The 22,473-nt window shown below is 36.6% G+C and overlaps 1 protein-coding gene across 1 annotated transcript in view; it reads right to left on the minus strand.

The window, feature by feature from the left end:
- CARD11 (caspase recruitment domain family member 11) overlaps positions 1-22,473 on the minus strand; it is a 1,057,928-nt gene that overhangs the window by 957,126 nt on the left and 78,329 nt on the right. Inside the window, exon 3 of the mRNA XM_053696753.1 lies at positions 10,600-10,806. Coding sequence (XP_053552728.1) covers positions 10,600-10,801 — 202 coding nt within the window. The 5' untranslated portion in view covers positions 10,802-10,806. The remainder of the gene's footprint in view (positions 1-10,599; positions 10,807-22,473) is intronic.

Consider the following 22,473-nt stretch of genomic DNA (forward strand, 5'->3'; position numbering starts at 1 on the left):
CGCTCCGGATGGAAGAAGATCGAAGATGCCGCTTGGAGAAGATGTTTGCCGGTCCGGATGTCCTCTTCTTGCCGGATAGGAGGAAGACTTTGGAGCCTCTTCTGGACCTCTTCAGCACCGGATGATGGATCGCCAACCCCCGCTTGGGTTGGATGAAGATGTTGGAGCCAGGACGGATCGGTGAACCTGGTATGGTGAAGACAAGGTAGGAAGATCTTCAGGGGCTTAGTGTTAGGTTTATTTAAGGGGGGTTTGGGTTAGATTAGGGGTATGTGGGTGGTGGGTTGTAATGTTGGGGGGGGGTATTGTATTTATTCTTTTACAGGCAAAAGAGCTGAAATTCTTGGGGCATGCTCCGCAAAGGGCCCTGTTCAGGGCTGGTAAGGTAAAAGAGCTTGTAACTTATTTAATTTAGAATAGGGTAGGGAATTTTTTATTTTGGGGGGCTTTGTTATTTTATTAGGGGGCTTAGAGTAGGTGTAATTAGTTTAAAATTGTTGTAATATTTTTCTTATGTTTGTAAATATTTTTTTATTTTTTGTAACTTAGTTCTTTTTTATTTTTTGTACTTTAGATAGTTTATTTAATTGTATTTATTTGTAGCAATTGTGTTTAATTAATTTATTGATAGTGTAGTGTTAGGTTAATTGTAGGTAATTGTAGGTAGTTTATTTAATTATTTTATTGATAGGGTAGTGTTAGGTTTAATTATATCTTAGGTTAGGATTTATTTTACAGGTAAATTTGTTATTATTTTAACTAGGTAACTATTAAATAGTTCTTAACTATTTAATAGCTATTGTACCTGGTTAAAATAATTGCAAAGTTGCCTGTAAAATAAATATTAATCCTAAAATAGCTATAATATAATTATAATTTATATTGTAGCTATATTAGGATTTATTTTACAGGTAAGTATTTAGCTTTAAATAGGAATAATTTATTTAATAAGAGTTAATTTATTTAATAAGAGTTAATTTATTTCGTTAGATGTAAATTATATTTAAGTTATGGGGGTGTTAGTGTTAGGGTTAGACTTAGCGTTAGGGGTTAATACATTTATTAGAATAGCGGTGAGCTCCGCTCGGAAGATTAGGGGTTAATAATTGAAGGTAGGTGTCGGCGATGTTAGGGAGGGCAGATTAGGGGTTAATACTATTTATGATAGGGTTAGTGAGGCGGATTAGGGGTTAATAACTTTATTATAGTAGCGCTCAGGTCCGCTCGGCAGATTAGGGGTTAATAAGTGTAGGCAGGTGGAGGCGACGTTGAGGGGGGCAGATTAGTGGTTAATAAATATAATATAGGGGTCGGCGATGTTAGGGCAGCAGATTAGGGGTACATAGGGATAACGTAGGTTGCGGCGGTTTACGGAGCGGCAGATTAGGGGTTAAAAAAAATATGCAGGGGTCAGCGATAGCGGGGGCGGCAGATTAGGGGTTAATAAGTGTAAGGTTAGGGGTGTTTAGACTCGGGGTACATGTTAGAGTGTTAGGTGCAGACGTAGGAAGTGTTTCCCCATAGGAAACAATGGGGCTGCGTTAGGAGCTGAACGCTGCTTTTTTGCAGGTGTTAGGTTTTTTTTCAGCTCAAACAGCCCCATTGTTTCCTATGGGAGAATCGTGCACGAGCACGTTTTTGAGGCCGGCCGCGTCCGTAAGCAACTCTGGTATCGACAGTTGCATTTGCGGTAAAAATGCTCTACGCTCCATTTTTGGAGCCTAACGCAGCATTTGTTTAAACTCTCGATACCAGAGTTAAATTTATGGTGCGGCCAGAAAAAAGCCGGCGGAGCGTTAACAGCCCTTCTACCGCCAAACTCCAAATCTAGGCCCAAGAATGGAAAAGAAAATTTGATAATAGGAGTAAATTAGAAAGTTGCTTAAAATTTCATGCTCTATCTGAATCACGAAAGAAATAATTTGGGTTCAGGAGGTAACGCTAATAAAGATCATCAGCCTGGAGAACTAAGTGTTCGACTTATAAAGATCCTTCAAAGAATAAGTTACAATGGGTAGAGAGCTTTTCATTGAGAAAATCCTATTTTGATACTTTGGATATCATTATTTCCAAAAATCCGTTACAATTTGAATTTAAGAATAACGAGATTGAAGGCATACTATTGGTCAGTGGATGACACGTGATCCAAAAGGAAACAAAGTCTAATGGTGCAATAACGGATCAACAAAACATACGATAAGTAACTCTTCAAATTGACCCTCTATAGAAATCTTAATGTTTTTAGGAGTGTTTTAACAAGTGTGGTTGGTACAGAGTGCGCACGCTTATTATTTATTGTTATATGTTATATTTTATAATAAAATCCATGTCTTTATGAGCGCTTCTCTAGATTTTGTTTATTTGTATTTTACAGCTGTAATATACAGGTACAGTTTATGAGGACTTTGGCATAGATTTTAAGTATTTTTAAGAGATTACCAATAACACTACCTTAGTACTGTCATACAATTATCACTATATCATTATATTACTTGTCTGTAGTATACTTACATTATATTATTACCATTAATACTACCTTAGTACTGTCATACAGTTATAAGTATATAATTATATTACTTGTCTGTAGTATACTTACATTATATTATTACTAATAACACTACCTTAGTACTGTCATACAATTATCACTATATCATTATATTACTTGTCTGGAGTATACTTACATTATATTATTACCAATAACACTACCTTAGTACTGTCATACAATTATTACTATATCATTATATTACTTGTCTGGAGTATACTTACATTATATTATTACCATTAACACTACCTTAGTACTATCATACAGTTATAAGTATATAATTATATTACTTGTCTGTAGTATACTTACATTATATTATTACCAATAACACTACCTTAGTACTGTCATACAGTTATCACTATATCATTATATTACTTGTCTGTAGTATACTTACATTATATTATTACCAATAACACTACCTTAGTACTGTCATACAGTTATCACTATATCATTATATTACTTGTCTGTAGTATACTTACATTATATTATTACCAATAACACTACCTTAGTACTGTCATACAGTTATAAGTATATCATTATATTACTTGTCTGTAGTATACTTACATTATATTATTACCAATAACACTACCTTAGTACTGTCATACAGTTATAAGTATATAATTATATTACTTGTCTGTAGTATACTTACATTATATTATTACCAATAACACTACCTTAGTACTGTCATACAGTTATCACTATATAATTATATTACTTGTCTGTAGTATACTTACATTATATTATTACCAATAACACTACCTTAGTACTGTCATACAGTTATAAGTATATCATTATATTACTTGTCTGTAGTATACTTACATTATATTATTACCAATAACACTACCTTAGTACTGTCATACAGTTATAAGTATATAATTATATTACTTGTCTGTAGTATACTTACATTATATTATTACCAATAACACTACCTTAGTACTGTCATACAGTTATCACTATATAATTATATTACTTGTCTGTAGTATACTTACATTATATTATTACCAATAACACTACCTTAGTACTGTCATACAATTATTACTATATCATTATATTACTTGTCTGTAGTATACTTACATTATATTATTACCAATAACACTACCTTAGTACTGTCATACAGTTATAAGTATATACTTATATTACTTGTCTGTAGTATACTTACATTATATTATTACCAATAACACTACCTTAGTACTGTCATACAATTATTACTATATCATTATATTACTTGTCTGTAGTATACTTACATTATATTATTACCAATAACACTACCTTAGTACTGTCATACAGTTATAAGTATATACTTATATTACTTGTCTGTAGTATACTTACATTATATTATTACCAATAACACTACCTTAGTACTGTCATACAATTATCACTATATCATTATATTACTTGTCTGTAGTATACTTACATTATATTATTACCATTAACACTACCTTAGTACTGTCATACAGTTATCACTATATAATTATATTACTTCTCTGTAGTATACTTACATTATATTATTACCAATAACACTACCTTAGTACTGTCATACAATTATTACTATATCATTATATTACTTGTCTGTAGTATACTTACATTATATTATTACCAATAACACTACCTTAGTACTGTCATACAGTTATCACTATATCATTATATTACTTGTCTGGAGTATACTTACATTATATTATTACCAATAACACTACCTTAGTACTGTCATACAATTATTACTATATCATTATATTACTTGTCTGTAGTATACTTACATTATATTATTACCATTAACACTACTTTAGTACTATCATACAGTTATAAGTATATCATTATATTACTAGTCTGTAGTATACTTACATTATATTATTACCAATAACACTACCTTAGTACTGTCATACAATTATTACTATATCTTTATATTACTTGTCTGTAGTATACTTACATTATATTATTACCATTAACACTACTTTAGTACTATCATACAGTTATAAGTATATCATTATATTACTTGTCTGTAGTATACTTACATTATATTATTACCAATAATACTACCTTAGTACTATCATACAGTTATAAGTATATAATTATATTACTTGTCTGTAGTATACTTACATTATATTATTACCAATAACACTACCTTAGTACTCTCATACAGTTATAAGCATATCATTATATTACTTGTCTGGAGTATACTTACATTATATTATTACCAATAATACTACCTTAGTACTATCATACAGTTATAGGTACATAATTATATTACTTGTCTATAGTATACTTACATTATATTATTACCAATAACACTACCTTAGTACTGTCATACAGTTATCACTATATAATTATATTACTTGTCTGTAGTATACTTACATTATATTATTACCAATAATACTACCTTAGTACTTTCATACAGTTATAAGTACATAATTATATTACTTGTCTATAGTATACTTACATTATATTATTACCAATAACACTACCTTAGTACTGTCATACAATTAATACTATATCATTATATTACTTGACTGTAGTATACTTACATTATATTATTACCAATAACACTACCTTAGTACTGTCATACAGTTATAAGTATATAATTATATTACTTGTCTGTAGTATACTTACATTATATTATTACCAATAATACTACCTTAGTACTGTCATACAGCTATAAGTATATAATTATATTATTTGTCTGTAGTATACTTACATTATATTATTACTAATAACACTACCTTAGTACTGTCATACAGTTATAAGTACATAATTATATTACTTGTCTGTAGTATACTTACATTATATTATTACCAATAACACTACCTTAGTACAGGTGGCCCTCATTTTACAACGGTTTAATTTACACCATTTCAGAATAACAACCTTTTTTTCCAGTCAGGTGACTGCTATTGAAAAGCATTGAGAAGCAGTGCATTTATTAAAATAGCCAGTAGGTGGAGCTGTCCGCTTGTGTTGCAGCAAAGCCAAGCAAGCTGAAATTAATCAGTTTAACCAGACCTGAGCTATCGAGCAGATTTCAAAGGAACAAGATCTTCCTGTCTATAAATCAGTCCAGATTGGAATACATAGAAAGAAACTGTTTGCAGAAAAATGCATGTAAAGTCTGTGTTGTGTGATTATTTTCTTAGGTTTATAATGCTGTTTAGCAAATGTTTTTGTTCATTTAACTTAGTTTAATTATATATTTTGTGTTGTGTGATTATTTTATTAGGTTTATAATGCTGTTTAGCATTTAAAGTCTTCATTTCAAAGCTTTAATGATGTATTAGGTGTTACTTATGACAATTTTGAGAGGGGCCTGGAACCTAACTCCCTCACTTTCCATTGACTTACATTATAAACTGGGTTTCAATTTACAACCATTCCTTCTGGAAACTAACCCCGGCGTAAACTGAGGGCTACCTGTACTGTCATACAATTATCACTATATAATTATATTACTTGTCTGTAGTATACTTACATTATATTATTACCAATAACACTACCTTAGTACTGTCATACAGTTATAAGTATATAATTATATTACTTGTCTGTAGTGTACTTACATTATATTATTACCAATAACACTACCTTAGTACTGTCATACAGTTATAAGTATATCATTATATTACTTGTCTGTAGTATACTTACATTATATTATTACCAATAACACTACCTTAGTACTATCATACAGTTATAAGTATATCATTATATTACTTGTCTGTAGTATACATACATTATATTATTACCAATAACACTACCTTAGTAATGTCATACAGTTATAAGTATATAATTATATTACTTGTCTGTAGTATACTTACATTATATTATTACCAATAACACTACCTTAGTACTGTCATACAGTTATAAGTATATCATTATATTACTTGTCTGTAGTATACATACATTATATTATTACCAATAACACTACCTTAGTAATGTCATACAGTTATAAGTATATCATATTACTTGTCTGTAGTATACTTACATTATATTATTACCAATAACACTACCTTAGTACTGTCATACAGTTATAAGTATATAATTATATTACTTGTCTGTAGTATACTTACATTATATTATTACCAATAACACTACCTTAGTACTGTCATACAGTTATCACTATATCATTATATTACTTGTCTGTAGTATACTTACATTACATTATTACCAATAACACTACCTTAGTACTGTCATACAGTTATAAGTATATCATTATATTACTTGTCTGTAGTGTACTTACATTATATTATTACCAATAACACTACCTTAGTAATGTCATACAGTTATAAGTATATAATTATATTACTTGTCTGTAGTATACTTACATTATATTATTACCAATAACACTACCTTAGTACTGTCATACAGTTATAAGTATATAATTATATTACTTGTCTGTAGTATACTTACATTATATTATTACCAATAACACTACCTTAGTACTGTCATACAGTTATCACTATATAATTATATTACTTGTCTGTAGTTTACTTACATTATATTATTACCAATAACACTACCTTAGTACTGTCATACAATTATCACTATATCATTATATTACTTGTCTGTAGTATACTTACATTATATTATTACCAATAACACTACCTTAGTACTGTCATACAGTTATAAGTATATAATTATATTACTTGTCTGTAGTATACTTACATTATATTATTACCAATAACACTACCTTAGTACTGTCATACAGTTATAAGTATATAATTATATTACTTGTCTGTAGTATACTTACATTATATTATTACCAATAACACTACCTTAGTACTGTCATACAGTTATAAGTATATAATTATATTACTTGTCTGTAGTATACTTACATTATATTATTACCAATAACACTACCTTAGTACTGTCATACAGTTATCACTATATCATTATATTACTTGTCTGTAGTATACTTACATTATATTATTACCAATAACACTACCTTAGTACTGTCATACAGTTATAAGTATATCATTATATTACTTGTCTGTAGTATACTTACATTATATTATTACCAATAACACTACCTTAGTACTGTCATACAATTATCACTATATAATTATATTACTTGTCTGTAGTATATTTACATTATATTATTACCAATAACACTACCTTAGTACTGTCATACAATTATCACTATATAATTATATTATTTGTCTGTAGTATACTTACATTATATTATTACCAATAACACTACCTTAGTACTGTCATACAGTTATAAGCATATCATTATATTACTTGTCTGTAGTATACTTACATTATATTATTACCAATAACACTACCTTAGTACTGTCATACAGTTATCACTATATCATTATATTACTTGTCTGTAGTATATTTACATTATATTATTACCAATAACACTACCTTAGTACTGTCATACAGTTATAAGCATATCATTATATTACTTGTCTGTAGTATACTTACATTATATTATTACCAATAACACTACCTTAGTACAGTCATACAGTTATCACTATATCATTATATTACTTGTCTGTAGTATATTTACATTATATTATTACCAATAACACTACCTTAGTAATGTCATACAGTTATAAGTATATCATATTACTTGTCTGTAGTATATTTACATTATATTATTACCAATAACACTACCTTAGTACTGTCATACAGTTATAAGTATATAATTATATTACTTGTCTGTAGTATACAAACCCTACATGGTATAACCTAAACATACAAAGCCCTGCATGGTATAACCTAAACCTACAAAGCCCTGCATGGTATAACCTAAACATACAAAGCCCTGCATGGTATAACCTAAACATACAAAGCCTTACATGGTATAACCTAAACATACAAACCCTACATGGTATAAGCTAAACATACAAAGCCCTGCATGGTATAAGCTAAACATACAAAGCCCTGCATGGTATAACCTAAACCTACAAAGCCCTACATGGTATAACCTAAACATACAAACCCTACATGGTATAACCTAAACATACAAACCCTACATGGTATAACCTAAACATACAAACCTTACATGGTATAAGCTAAACATACAAAGCCCTGCATGGTATAAGCTAAACATACAAAGCCCTGCATGGTATAAGCTAAACATACAAACCCTACATGGTATAAGCTAAACATACAAAGCCCTGCATGGTATAGCCTAAACATACAAACCCTACATGGTATAACCTAAACATACAAACCCTACATGGTATAACCTAAACATACAAAGCCCTACATGGTATAACCTAAACATACAAAGCCCTGCACGATATAACCTAAACATACAAAGCCCTGCACGGTATAAGCTAAACATACAAACCCTACATGGTATAACCTAAACATACAAAGCCCTACATGGTATAACCTAAATATACAAAGCCCTGCACGGTATAAGCTAAACATACAAACCCTACATGGTATAAGCTAAACATACAAAGCCCTGCATGGTGTAAGCTAAACATACAAAGCCCTGCATGGTATAACCTAAACATACAAAGCCCTGCATGGTATAACCTAAACATACAAACCCTACATGGTATAACCTAAACATACAAACCCTACATGGTATAAGATAAACATACAAAGCCCTGCATGGTATAACCTACACCTACAAAGCCCTACATGGTATAACCTAAACATACAAACCCTACATGGTATAACCTAAACATACAAAGCCCTGCATGGTATAACCTAAACCTACAAAGCCCTACATGGTATAACCTAAACATACAAACCCTTCATGGTATAACCTAAACATACAAACCCTACATGGTATAACCTAAACATACAAACCCTACATGGTATAACCTAAACATACAAACCCTACATGGTATAACCTAAACATACAAAGCCCTGCATGGTATAACCTACACATACAAAGCCCTACATGGTATAACCTAAACATACAAACCCTACATGGTATAACCTAAACATACAAACCCTACATGGTATAACCTAAACATACAAAGTCCTGCATGGTATAAGCTAAGCATACAAAACCCTACATGGTTTAACCTAAACATACAAAGCTCTGCATGGTATAACCTAAACATACAAAGCCCTACATGGTATAACCTAAACATACAAACCCTACATGGTATAACCTAAACATACAAACCCTACATGGTATAACCTAAACATACAAAGCCGTGCATGGTATAACCTGTTACAGTACCAACAGGATACCAAGGGTTAACACCAGATGAACAATGTCCTGAATATGGGATCAGCAACTCACAACCCAGCCAGTTTTCAGGTTAAAACAGAATGACATTTATTAATGGCTATATGCCTAGTATTTATGCAGGTCTGACCCCAGCTGGGGGGTTGAAAGAATATTGTACATTAGATAGAGAGCAAACGCCCTTTGACATGCCACAATAGAAATTACATTACTTAAGCAGATAACAATTTAAACACAAGAAAACAATGCAGTCCATCTTATCAACTAGCAGTCTGACTCTGGAGATGATTAGACAATGGGAATGTTTATCACTAAACTTAATTAGAGCACACAATAGCTGATGCCAGCAACCTTGTATTTAGAAAATAGCTTCTGAAAGTTGAACAACGTTAACTCTTTTAGTTCTGACCGAAGGGTCTGTCACATATACATAGCACACAATACAGCCTATAGACAACCTTTCTTACATTATAGTCCAGAAGTGGCTAGGTTTGCCACATAACCTAAACATACAAAGCCCTGCATGCCTAAATATATAAAGCCGTGCATGGTATAACCTAAACATACAAAGCCCTGCATGGTATAAGCTAAACATACAAAGCCCTACACGGTATAAGCTAAACATACAAAGCTCTGCATGGTATAACCTAAACATACAAAGCCCTGCATGGTATAACCTAAACATGCAAACCCTACATGGTATAACCTAAACATACAAACCCTACATGGTATAACCTAAACATACAAACCCTACATGGTATAACCTAAACATACAAAGCCCTCCACTTCTTCCTCTAACTTGCGAATACGAATCTTTCTCCCCGCCCAGGTCCTACTTCTTATCTCATTCGTGTTTAGAGGACAATTCTAAACCTGCACCTATTAAATTGAATCCATTGTGCTTTTTTACCTGATCGCGTTGTCCTGGAAAGAAAAAGTAGGGAGTTGAGCACTTCTTCTTCATCTTGCTCATCAATCACTTTGCACTGACGCAGGTAGGGTGTTAACTTGGCCGGATTTATGTAGCGACTGAGCATATGTCGATTGCACTCAACATTTTCCCATGCGGCTTTAACATCTTCTTCATGCAAACTCTCAATTTCATTATCCATATTGTCTAAAATCAAAAAAGAAGGCATGAATGAAACACTACTGCATAAATATAATGGTACAGATATAACAAAACAAGGCATAGGGGCCTAGTTACTAATGTGCTAGTGGACATGACACACGCTGTCAGCATTTATCATTGAACCAGCAGTTCACAAGAATGCATTGTCGCCCCCTGCAGATTCACGGTCAATCGACCGCAAGCAGGGCGTGTCAATACACCTGATCGTATTCGATCGGGTTGATTTCTGTCCGCCACCTCAGAGCACGCAGACAGGTTATGGAGCCGCCCTGTAATGAGTTGTTGCAGGTTGTGATGTCTGCAGATATGAGGATGTTTTCCCATTCAGTACATAGAATAATATCACATATGGAAATATGAATATTATGAATTATTTACTCACTACATGAAGATTACATAGTGGCTAAGACACATAATATATGAGTTTATACACTCTGATTCCTCTATGTAGAAGTTTATATTGAGTTTTTACTTATTTATTTACTCTCTCACCATGGTAACAATGATGAGGTCATTTCCTGAAAGGCCATATCCTGTGGAGGTTCTTTTTACACCATATAAGTTTGGTTGCTTGCACTTGTTCTTTGTCTGAAGTAGGGGGATAAATTCCCTAAAACGTCACTTTTGAATAAACCACTACAAAAATGGATACTGTAATGGTCTATAGAATAGGATAGGATAATGCATAAATGATATATGTTATATTGACATTATGGAAAGCATGAACCTAAGGTATACTGTTGTATTGCTATGTACGAAGTATACAATGCCTACAGATAAAGTAATGGTATACATAAGCCACCCACAAGTATTAAGTAATTATTGTGTTATTGTATAGGAACATATTGGCAAATGTTGAACCTTAATACAATTTCACCCGGGTGTGAGAGAAGATGGAGGAGTTTTAGGTTTGAATGAATCACAAGTGACGTGAGCCAATCACATTTCAGCCGGAACAAGCCCATACATGTTTCAAGGGTGAAATGTCCGTAGAGCCTGATGGATAAACTACCCTAGGCTATCTCTGTGGATTAGGGGCGTGGATTTCCACTCGAGTGCGGCTAGAGAAACCAAAGGACAACTACTACTATAAGTGCAATACCTTTTTTTTTCTGCTTTCAATATTTGTTCAAGTATGCTATGAAAAGGCTGATGGCATATTAGAGGTCCCCTCATCGATGTGAGATGTGCAATATCCTGAGCAATTTCTTGGGTGAATATGATTCATTACGTTTATTAACAAAGAGAGAACAGAAGCATTATGGGGCACACTTGTGAGGATTATAACCTATTCACTGATAAAGTGGAGTATTTTGTAGAGTGTATTAATTAAAACATAACATTTATTAATGAATAGTTAAAAAATAGATAATGTGTTGTGGACCATGCCCCCAATTAAGCTAAAGTGTATCACTAATAGGATTTTAAAAATAAAAATATTAAAATTTTGTCAAGAAAAGCACTGCAAACTCTCCCGGTAGGAGTATTCTCCAGATAACAATTATTGGTACCAATAATCTGGATATTAACTGGTAACTTATAGTGTCTATATTTACATAAAGTATGGGAATAGAGGCGGAGACCATAACAGAAATATCAGCGGATGGCTTCTAGAAAAAAAAAAAAAAAAAAAAACCGATCGGGTTAGCCTTTGACAAAGCAGATGCGAAACGCGCGTCAGGCATTCGCACTGCTTCTCTCCTCTCCTATTGAATTTAATTATTAATAGTTGGTAACTTAGATAATTGTTGGCTCTTCTTGGGAAAATATATGTAAACCATATGGGAATTTGAAAGCGGTAATATAATTTAGTGCGGTGGCTTATAGTAAACAAATATAGGTAATAATTTTGGAATACAGGCAACCTCTATGTGAGCCGTTTATTATATGTTTTTTCTAGAAGCCATCCGCTGATATTTCTGTTATGGTCTCCGCCTCTATTCCCATACTTTATGTAAATATAGACACTATAAGTTACCAGTTAATATCCAGATTATTGGTACCAGTAATTGTTATCTGGAGAATACTCCTACCGGGAGAGTTTGCAGTGCTTTTCTTGACACAATTTTAATATTTTTAAAATCCTATTAGTGATACACTTTAGCTTAATTGGTGGCATGGTCCACAACACATTATCTATTTTTTAACTATTCGTTAATAAATGTTATGTTTTAATTAATACACTCTACAAAATACTCCACCTTATCAGTGAATAGGTTATAATCCTCACAAGTGTGCCCCATAATGCTTCTGTTCTCTCTTTGTTAATAAACCTTATGTATATTTGGCATTAGGCACTACCTCCTCCAATACATAGGTTTAATTGGAGAGGGGTTTTAGGATTATCACCTGAATACTCCCACCTCCCCTTTAGGTTATAAGGGACTTGATTCATTGCAATAAAGGGATATATCTCTATTGCCTCCTACATACATACTTGCTGCAGTGCTTAGGGCACGGTCTCTGGGCTATTTCCGCATAAATTGCACCATTTGGGAAATTACTACAATAAGTATCCCTTGAGGATGATTAATTGCCCTCGGTTTATGAACTGTTTTGTTCTTATGTATGACTGACAAGGGACATTGTGCATAAACTCTATTAAAGGGACATTTTGCATTCATTCTGTTAACTCCTGAAGGCTCTTTTGGAGTGTGTTGCCAATTTTTTTTTTCAGATTAAATATGTAACAGGGTTATAGGGGCCTATTTATTAATGTGCGAGCGGACATGATCAAATATTGCGGATCATGTCCGCCGCACATCGATCAATGCCGACAGCATACTCTCTCTGCATTTATCATTGCGAACTGCTGGTGCAACGCCGCCCCCTGCAGATTCCCGGCCATTCGGCCGCCAGAAGAGAGTGTCAATCAACCCAATCGTATTGGATCTGGTTGATTTTCGGCGATGTCTGTCTGCCGTCTCAGTGGAGCAGGCGGACAGGTTATGGAGCAGTGTGTTTCTGGCGAGCCAAACGCAGGGCTTCAACCTCCATACGGAGCTTGATAAATATGCCCCAAATCGGCATCTTCCAAATCGGCATCTGAACCAATCAGCCAATCGGATTGAACTTGAATCTGATTGGCTGATTCAATCAGCCAATCAGATTTTTCTACCTTAATTCCGATTGGCTGATAGAATCCTATCAGCCAATCGGAATTCGACGGATGCCATCTTGGATGACGTCATTTAAAGGTACCTCATTTCTCGTTCAGTCTTTGTGCCGGATGGATGCTCCGCGGCGGAGGAGCGAAGAAAGAAGATTGAAGATGCCGCTTTGCTTGAAGACATCGCCGGATGGAAGAAGACTTCACTGCCGCTTGATTGAAGGCATCGCCCGGATGTAAGAAGACTTCACTGCCGCTTGATTGAAGACATCGCCCGGATGGAAGAAGACTTCTCTGCCGCTTGATTGGACATCGCCCGGATCGGATGAAGAGTTCTGCCTGGCTGGGTGAAGAGAAGGTAGGGAGATCTTCAGGGGGGTAGTGTTAGGTTTTTTTAAGGGGGGTTTGGGTGGGTTTAGAATAGGGGTATGTGGGTGGTGGGTTGTAATGTTGGGGGGTGGTATTGTGTTTTTTTTTTACAGGCAAAAGAGCTGTTTTCTTTGGGGCATGCCCTGCAAAAGGCCCTTTTAAGGGCTGGTAAGGTAAAAGAGCTGTGAACTTTTTAAATTTAGAATAGGGTAGGGAATTTTTTTTATTTTGGGGGGCTTTATTATTTTATTAGGGGGCTTAGAATAGGTGTAATTAGCTTAAAAATCTTGTAATATTTTTTTTATTTTTTGTAATTTAGTGTTGTTTTTTTTTGTAATTTAGTTTAGTTTATTTTATTTTATTTTAGTTTAGATATTTGTAGTTTATTTAATTTATTGATAGTGTAGGTGTATTTGTAACTTAGGTTAGGATTTATTTTACAGGTAAATTGTTAATTATTTTAACTAGGTAGCTATTAAATAGTTATTAACTATTTAATAGCTATTGTACCTAGTTAAAATAAATACCAAGTTACCTGTAAAATAAATATAAACCCTAAAATAGCTACAATGTAATTATTAATTACATTGTAGCTATCTTAGGGTTTATTTTATTGGTAAGTATTTAGATTTAAATAGGAATATTTTAATTAATAATATTAATATTAATTAGATCTATTTTAATAAGAATTTAGTTAGGGATGTTAGAGTTAGATAGGGTTATTATACTTAATATATATATATATATATATATATATATATATATATATATATATATAAATAATAACGATATTAACTATATTAACCCTAATATAATTAGGGTTAATATAGTTAATATATATAATATAATAACTATATTAACTATATTAACCCTAATATAATTAGGGTTAATATAGTTAATATAGCTGGCGGCGGTGTAGGAGGATTAAATTAGGGGTTAATATTTATAAAATAGATGGCGGCGGTATAAGGGGCTCACTTTAGGGGCTAGGTAAGGTAGATGGCGGCGGTGTAAGGGGCTCACTTTAGGGGGTAGGTAAGGTAGATGGCGGCGGTGTAAGGGGCTCACTTTAGGGGGTAGGTAGGGTAGATGGCGGCGGGGTAGGAGCTCACTTTAGGGGGTAGGTAAGGTAGATGGCGGCGGGGTAGGTGCTCACTTTAAGGGGTATGTAATGTAGCTGGCTACGGTGCAGGGGGATCACATTAGGGGGTATGTAATGTAGCTGGTGACGGTGTAGGGGGATCACATTAGGGGGTTATACTTTTAATGTAGGTGGCGGCGGGGTCCGGGAGCGGCGGTTTAGGGGTTAAATACTTTATTAGGGATTGCGGCGGGGGATTGCGGTTGACAGGTAGATAGACATTGCGCAAGCGTTAGGTGTTAGGTTTTATTTAGCAGGTAGTTTAGGGAGTTACGGGGCTCCAATACACAGCGTAAGGCTTACTACGGCTGCATTTTGTGGCGAGGTGAAAATGGAGTAAGATTTCTCCATTTTCGCCACGTAAGTCCTTACGCTGTATATTGGATACCAAACTGCGCTGGTCTGGTATACCTGCCTATGGCCCAAAAAACTACGGGCGAAGGCAGAAATATACGAGCGTATCTTCTAGGTTACGCCGTATATGTGATACCAAACCAGCGCAAATTTCGGCGTTGCCGGCTTTTGTGGGCGACGCTGCATATCGGATCGAGCCCCAGATTTCTATTATTTGATTTAAAAGTAAACAACCAGCTATAAATTAGTTGAAATATGTGAGATATTAATCAGGGTGCAATATATCACTGTTGATGCTTTGATTCATTATAGTATAATTATTATATGTAATATCACTTTAAATATTTATGATGATATTGCACCAATACCGTAGGTAAAAGTGACACAGACTAATAAAGGGTTAATTTCTTCTCTCATTAAGCAATGAAGTGATAAACCAATGAAACACACACACGCACACACACCACAACATTTAAAATTAGGGGGAGGTAAAATGTGAGTTTAAAATCCTCCACTACGCACAAAATATAGAGAAAATAACTCATTGTGTAGTTCATTAACAAATCTAGACAGACCAGAAGGCTTGTTTTTCCACAGAAAACTTCCTAAATTACATTGTTTCCAATGCAGCAAATGATTCTGGGAAAGATATGCAAATTAGGTTGCATCGCTGTTCACACAGCTTATAAGCTTAGCTAGGGTAAGTGCAGTGATTCATAACCATCCCAGGACAGACTGTTTCGTAGTTATTGATACTCATCAGCTGGGAGAAGGTTTGAATCACTGCTGGGTGAAGTTGATATTTGATTCCGGGCAAAATACAACAACATTTTAAAAATAGGGGGAGGTAAAAGGTGAGTTTAAAATCCTCCACTACGCACAAAATATAGAGAAAATAACTAATTGTCCATAATCCTTTGCTGCATTGGAAACAGTGTATTCCAGATGTTTTCTGTTTGTTTGAGTCAGTCTCTCTCTCTCTATCCTTAGACATGTATGTATCCATATGTTAAAGCCTTTTTTGTTCTAACACCTGAGATCTATTGTGTTTCTGGCGAGCTTGATAATTCGGCCCCTAAATCACAATATGGAACAGTATACCAATAATAGGGCACTTTTCACTAGTATACAGATGATCTGGGGGTTTAGAGGATAGAGTGACTACATAGTGGTCCGACACTCTTCAAAGTCACTAGTCCCGATGTTCTTCTGACTCACAACAGCTCACTTAAGTGTAATTTCTGTAGTGAAACGGCTGCTCAGAATAACACAGACCTCAGGCGCAGACAATGAAGGGATTTGTACCTTAGTGAATGTAGTGTTAACGCAGATACTGAAACAACACAGAAGATAAATGACCAAGCGTGTGCAGCTGCTCTATATATTTTGTATTATGGAATAAAAATCATAAGAACTAAAAATGTAAGGATCAATAAAGTCAGAGATATGCGCAGATAATGTAGCTGGTGAAACGCCGTCAGGGATCAGAGATCACCACTTCCTGTGGCGGCCACAACTTACAGTATTGTTATGAAAAGAAGGAAGTTCTATAGAAATAAGGAACTTAATTACAGAATAAAATCATTAATGGGTTTTACTATTATAAATAAAATGCTAAGTACAGCATCAGACAGAGTATACTGCCAGCTTATTCACTAAACCCAGTGTCACAGCACTCACCAGAAACACTAAATACAGCATCAGACAGAGTATACTGCCAGCTTATTCACTAAACCCAGTGTCACAGCACCCACCAGACAGAGTATACTGCCAGCCTATTCACTAAACCCAGTGTCACAGCACTCACCAGAAACACTAAATGCAGCATCATACAGAGTATACTGCCAGCCTATTCACTAAACCCAGTGTCACAGCACTCACCAGAAACACTAAATACAGCATCAGACAGAGTATACTGTCAGCCTATTCACTAAACCCAGTGTCACAGCACTCACCAGAAACACTAAATACAGCATCAGACAGAGTATACTGTCAGCCTATTCACTAAACCCAGTGTCACAGCACTCACCAGAAACACTAAATACAGCATCAGACAGAGTATACTGCCAGCCTATTCACTAAACCCAGTGTCACAGCTGTTACGGTACCAACAGGATACCAAGGGTTAACACCAGATGAACAATGTCCTGAATATGGGATCAGCAACTCACAACCCAGCCAGTTTTTCCCCTCAAACATGAGACCAGGCTCCACATTGCAGGATTAAAACAGAATGATATTTATTAAAGGATATATGCCTAGTATTTATGCAGGTCTGACCCCAGCTGGGGGGTTGAAAGAATATTGTACATTTAGATAGAGAGCAAACGCCCTTTGACATGCCAAAATAGAACTACATTACTTAAGTAGATAACAATTTAAACACAAGAAAACAATGCAGTCCATCTTATCAACTAGAAGTCTGACTCTGGAGGTGATTAGACAATGGGAATGTTTATCACTAGACTTAATTAGAGCACACAATAGCTGATGCCAGCAACCTTGTATTTAGAAAATAGCTTCTGAAAGCTGAACAAAGTTAGCTCTTTCAGTTCTGACCGAAGGGTCTGTCACATATACATAGCACACAATACAGCCTATAGACAACCTTTCTTACATTATAGTCCAGAAGTGGCTAGGTTTTCCACAATGCTCCCCCAGAACCAAGCCGGCATACACAGTCTGATCCCAACGGATCGGCTTGGGGATGTCCGGGGAAGTACTCGCAGCAGCCTGGCATTGTCCCCGGCCACACGGTTCAGCCACACCAGCGGGTTGTGATCTGTGAGTAAGGAAAAAGGTTGTCCATACAGGTACGGCTGCTACTTTTTGAGGGCCCACACCACGGCCAGGCATTCTTTTTCGATGGCGGCGTAGCTTACTTCACGGGGCAACAACTTTCGGCTCAAGTAAGCTACGGGGTGTTCTCCGCCATCTGCTCCAACTTGGCTCAGCACTGCCCCCCTTGTGGAACACTCCGGCAGACCCGGCTTGACCGGACTAGGAGGTGGTAGGCATGTCAGTTTGCCAGGACAATCCATCTGTATTCCTGTTATGAGAAAGAATTCCTGCCCGTATAAATAAGGGTTCAACTTCTTCAGTGCCCAGACCAGGGCTAAATAGTCCTTCAAAATCTCATCAGCTTCTTTACGAGTTTTTTGTACCTGCTCTTTATAGGTATCCACAATCCCTTCATACTGACATAGGGTGCCCTTGAGTTGCTGCACCTCACTATGAGCCAGCGTCAGCTTTTCCTCCAGTGTCACTAAGTTTGTCTTTAATGTTTCATGTTCCACTCTCAAGCTGGTGTTTTCTGCAGTCTGTCGTTGCAGCTTGTCTAGCAGAGATTCCTGTTCTAAACGTGCTTTTTCCTCTGCACTCCTCTTCTCTCCCGCTAGCACTGTTACATGATTATTTAACGTGACCATTTCATCCTCTACGTGACTCTTCTCCTTCATCAGCGCATTGTAACGGGACTTCCACGTATCAATAGCGGATAGAGATTTACTGAGCTCAGCGTCCTGGGGCTTAGCAGCAGGTGGGTCAGTCTCTGCTGCACGGATCTGGGCACGGGTAGTCACAGGGTTAACATCAGCGGGACCCATGGGAGCATAGGCAGAAACAAGGGGGGCCAAGTTATTTCCAAGGAGAACATCAGCAGGTAAGTCCTTCTTGACCCCCACATTCACCGGTCTAGCGCCCACTCCCCAATCCAAATGTACCCTGGCAACAGGTAGGCGGAACACAGTGCCCCCTGCTACCCTCACAGCCACAGTGTCTCCAGTGTGCTGTTTCACAGACACCAAGTTCTTTTGAAGCAAGGTCATGGTAGCCCCAGTATCCGTAGACCACTGACCTCCTTCCCATTCACTTTAACCAGTTGCCGGTTATTCCAGTGGGCAGCTTGCACGGGGTCTGCTTCATGTAGGCTGACCCAGCATTCTGGCGTCTCTACGTAGCGGGCCACAGGCTGAGGATTACGTGGGATTCCGCCGGCGGGTCTTCTCCAGGACTGTGCTTGGTTCGCTGCATTTAGGGGACACTCTGGTCTTTTGTGCCCTAGTTGCTTACATCCAAAGCACCGAATAGGTTGTGAGTAGCCCCGCAAATTGAACCGGGCTCTCTGAGGGTAGTTCGTGGCCGGAGGCCGTGTGGTATAGCGGTGCGCCGGGGGTTGGTAACTGGCAGCTGCTGGGGTGACTGGGGGTCTGTGCTCCACTCTAGCAAGGGGCTTAGTGGTAGCAGTGTCCAGTTTGCGGGCATCCGTATACTCATCTGCCAGGCGAGCAGCATCATGCAGGGTGGAGGGTTTACGGTCCCGAACCCACTCTCGAACTCCTGCTGATAACTTGTCAAAGCAATGTTCCAACAGGAATAGCTGCAGCCCCTCTTCCCCAGATATGGCTTGGCACCCCGCCATCCAGTAAGATGCTGTGCGGTGCACCTTATATGCCAACTCAACGTAGGAATCACCAGCTAATTTAACAGTGTCTCTGAACCGCCTCCGGTATGCCTCCGGTGTAACCGCATACCTGGAGAGCAGAGCCTCTTTTACAGTATTATAATCCCTGACTTCCTCATCTGGAATGGCCCGAAAAGCCTCACTAGCCCGGCCGGATAATTTTCTGGATAATATCGTGACCCAGTCCTCTGCGGGTACCTTGTGTAGTGCACATTGCCTCTCAAAATCCGCAAGGTACCCATCAATCTCTCCTTCTGTTTCCAGGAAGTTTTTAAAAGCTGCAAAATATACTTTTCCCTTTTCCACTGGGGTTGCTGTGACTTGGGCTGCTGCAGCGCTGCTTTGGCAAAGTAGGTTGGCCTCCACAGCTGCTATGACCCGGTCGATAATTTCCGCAGATGGGTTGGGGCCATAATGTGCCAGTCTTATTTTAACCACCCGATCAAAGCTTGCTTCTTCGGGGGTTCTGTCTGATATGCTGGGCCCATTGGTTCCTTCGGTCCCTGGTACTCCTTCCATCTTAGTCAGTATTATAGTAATCCCCGTCTTCCTGAGGTTACTGGCTTGTGTAGTTGCTCTCCTGGGTGATAAGGTTCATCCCGTCGCTTGCCACCAATTGTAGCGGAGGGCAATAGTAAAATCTACGATCTCCGCGGGTACAGCTGGTAAATCCACAGTCAGCACTGAAAAGTAAGGCAATATTCCAATACTCCCAATAACCGGACGAAACACAGCTTGGGAGTCAACAACTCACAACCCAGCGAGTCTTCAGGTTTAAAACAGAATGACATTTATTAAAGGCTATATGCCTAGTATTTATGCAGGTCTGACCCCAGCTGGGGGGTTGAAAGAATATTGTACATTTAGATAGAGAGCAAACGCCCTTTGACATGCCACAATAGAACTACATTACTTAAGTTGATAACAATTTAAATACAAGAAAACAATGCAGTCCATCTTATCAACTAGAAGTCTGACTCTGGAGGTAATTAGACAATGGGAATGTTTATCACTAGACTTTATTAGAGCACACAATAGCTGATGCCAGCAACCTTGTATTTAGAAAATAGCTTCTGAAAGCTGAACAAAGTTAACTCTTTCAGTTCTGACCGAAGGGTCTGTCACATATGCATAGCACACAATACAGCCTATAGACAACCTTTCTTACATTATAGTCCAGAAGTGGCTAGGTTTGCCACACAGCCTATTCACTAAACCCAGTGTCACAGCACTCACCAGAAACACTAAATACAGCATCAGACAGAGTATACTGCCAGCCTATTCACTAAACCCAGTATCACAGCACCCACCAGAAACACAAAGTACAGCATCAGACAGAGTATACTGCCAACCTTTTCACTAAACACAGTGTCACAGCACTCACCAGAAACACTAAATACAGCATCAGACAGAATATACTGCCAGCCTATTCACTAAACCCAGTGTCACAGCACTCACCAGAAACACAAAGTACAGCATTAGACAGAGTATACTGCCAGCGAATAACTCCTATTAAATATACTCAGCCTAAATTAAAGAAAATACAAACCGTAATTGTTTTATCGTGAGATAAATATGGGCGCATGCGACTTTATCTCTCAAAAAAATAAATCTCAAAAAACAAACTCTTCCTAAACACTGACAATACTGTCACAGGACCTAAATTACACAAATTACAAAATTCCCATCTGTGCATCAAAACAAAATCCAATGGCACACTGACCACAGTCTATCAAATACAATCTATCTTTTGGCCTCAACATAGAAAAACTTGCATCTAAACTTTATCCAAAACTAGGTGCCCTATACAGAAACAAATCCTGTCTCAGCCCTACAGTAAAGAAAAAGATTGTACAGCAAATGCTGAGGAAACAAATCCTGCCTCAGCCCTACAGTAAAGGAAAAGATTGTACAGCAAATGCTGCAGAAACAAATCCTGCCCCAGCCCTACAGTAAAGGAAAAGATTGTACAGCAAATGCTGCAGAAACAAATCCTGCCTCAGCCCTACAGTAAAGAAAAAGATTGTACAGCAAATGCTGAGGAAACAAATCCCGCCTCAGCCCTACAGTAAAGGAAAAGATTGTACAGCAAATGCTGAGGAAACAAATCCTGCCTCAGCCCTACAGTAAAGAAAAAGATTGTACACCAAATGCTGAGGAAACAAATCCTGCCTCAGCCCTACAGTAAAGGAAAAGATTGTACAGCAAATGCTGAGA

This window comes from Bombina bombina, unplaced genomic scaffold, assembly GCF_027579735.1.
Source record: "Bombina bombina isolate aBomBom1 unplaced genomic scaffold, aBomBom1.pri scaffold_78_1, whole genome shotgun sequence".
NCBI classification, from domain to species: domain Eukaryota; kingdom Metazoa; phylum Chordata; class Amphibia; order Anura; family Bombinatoridae; genus Bombina; species Bombina bombina.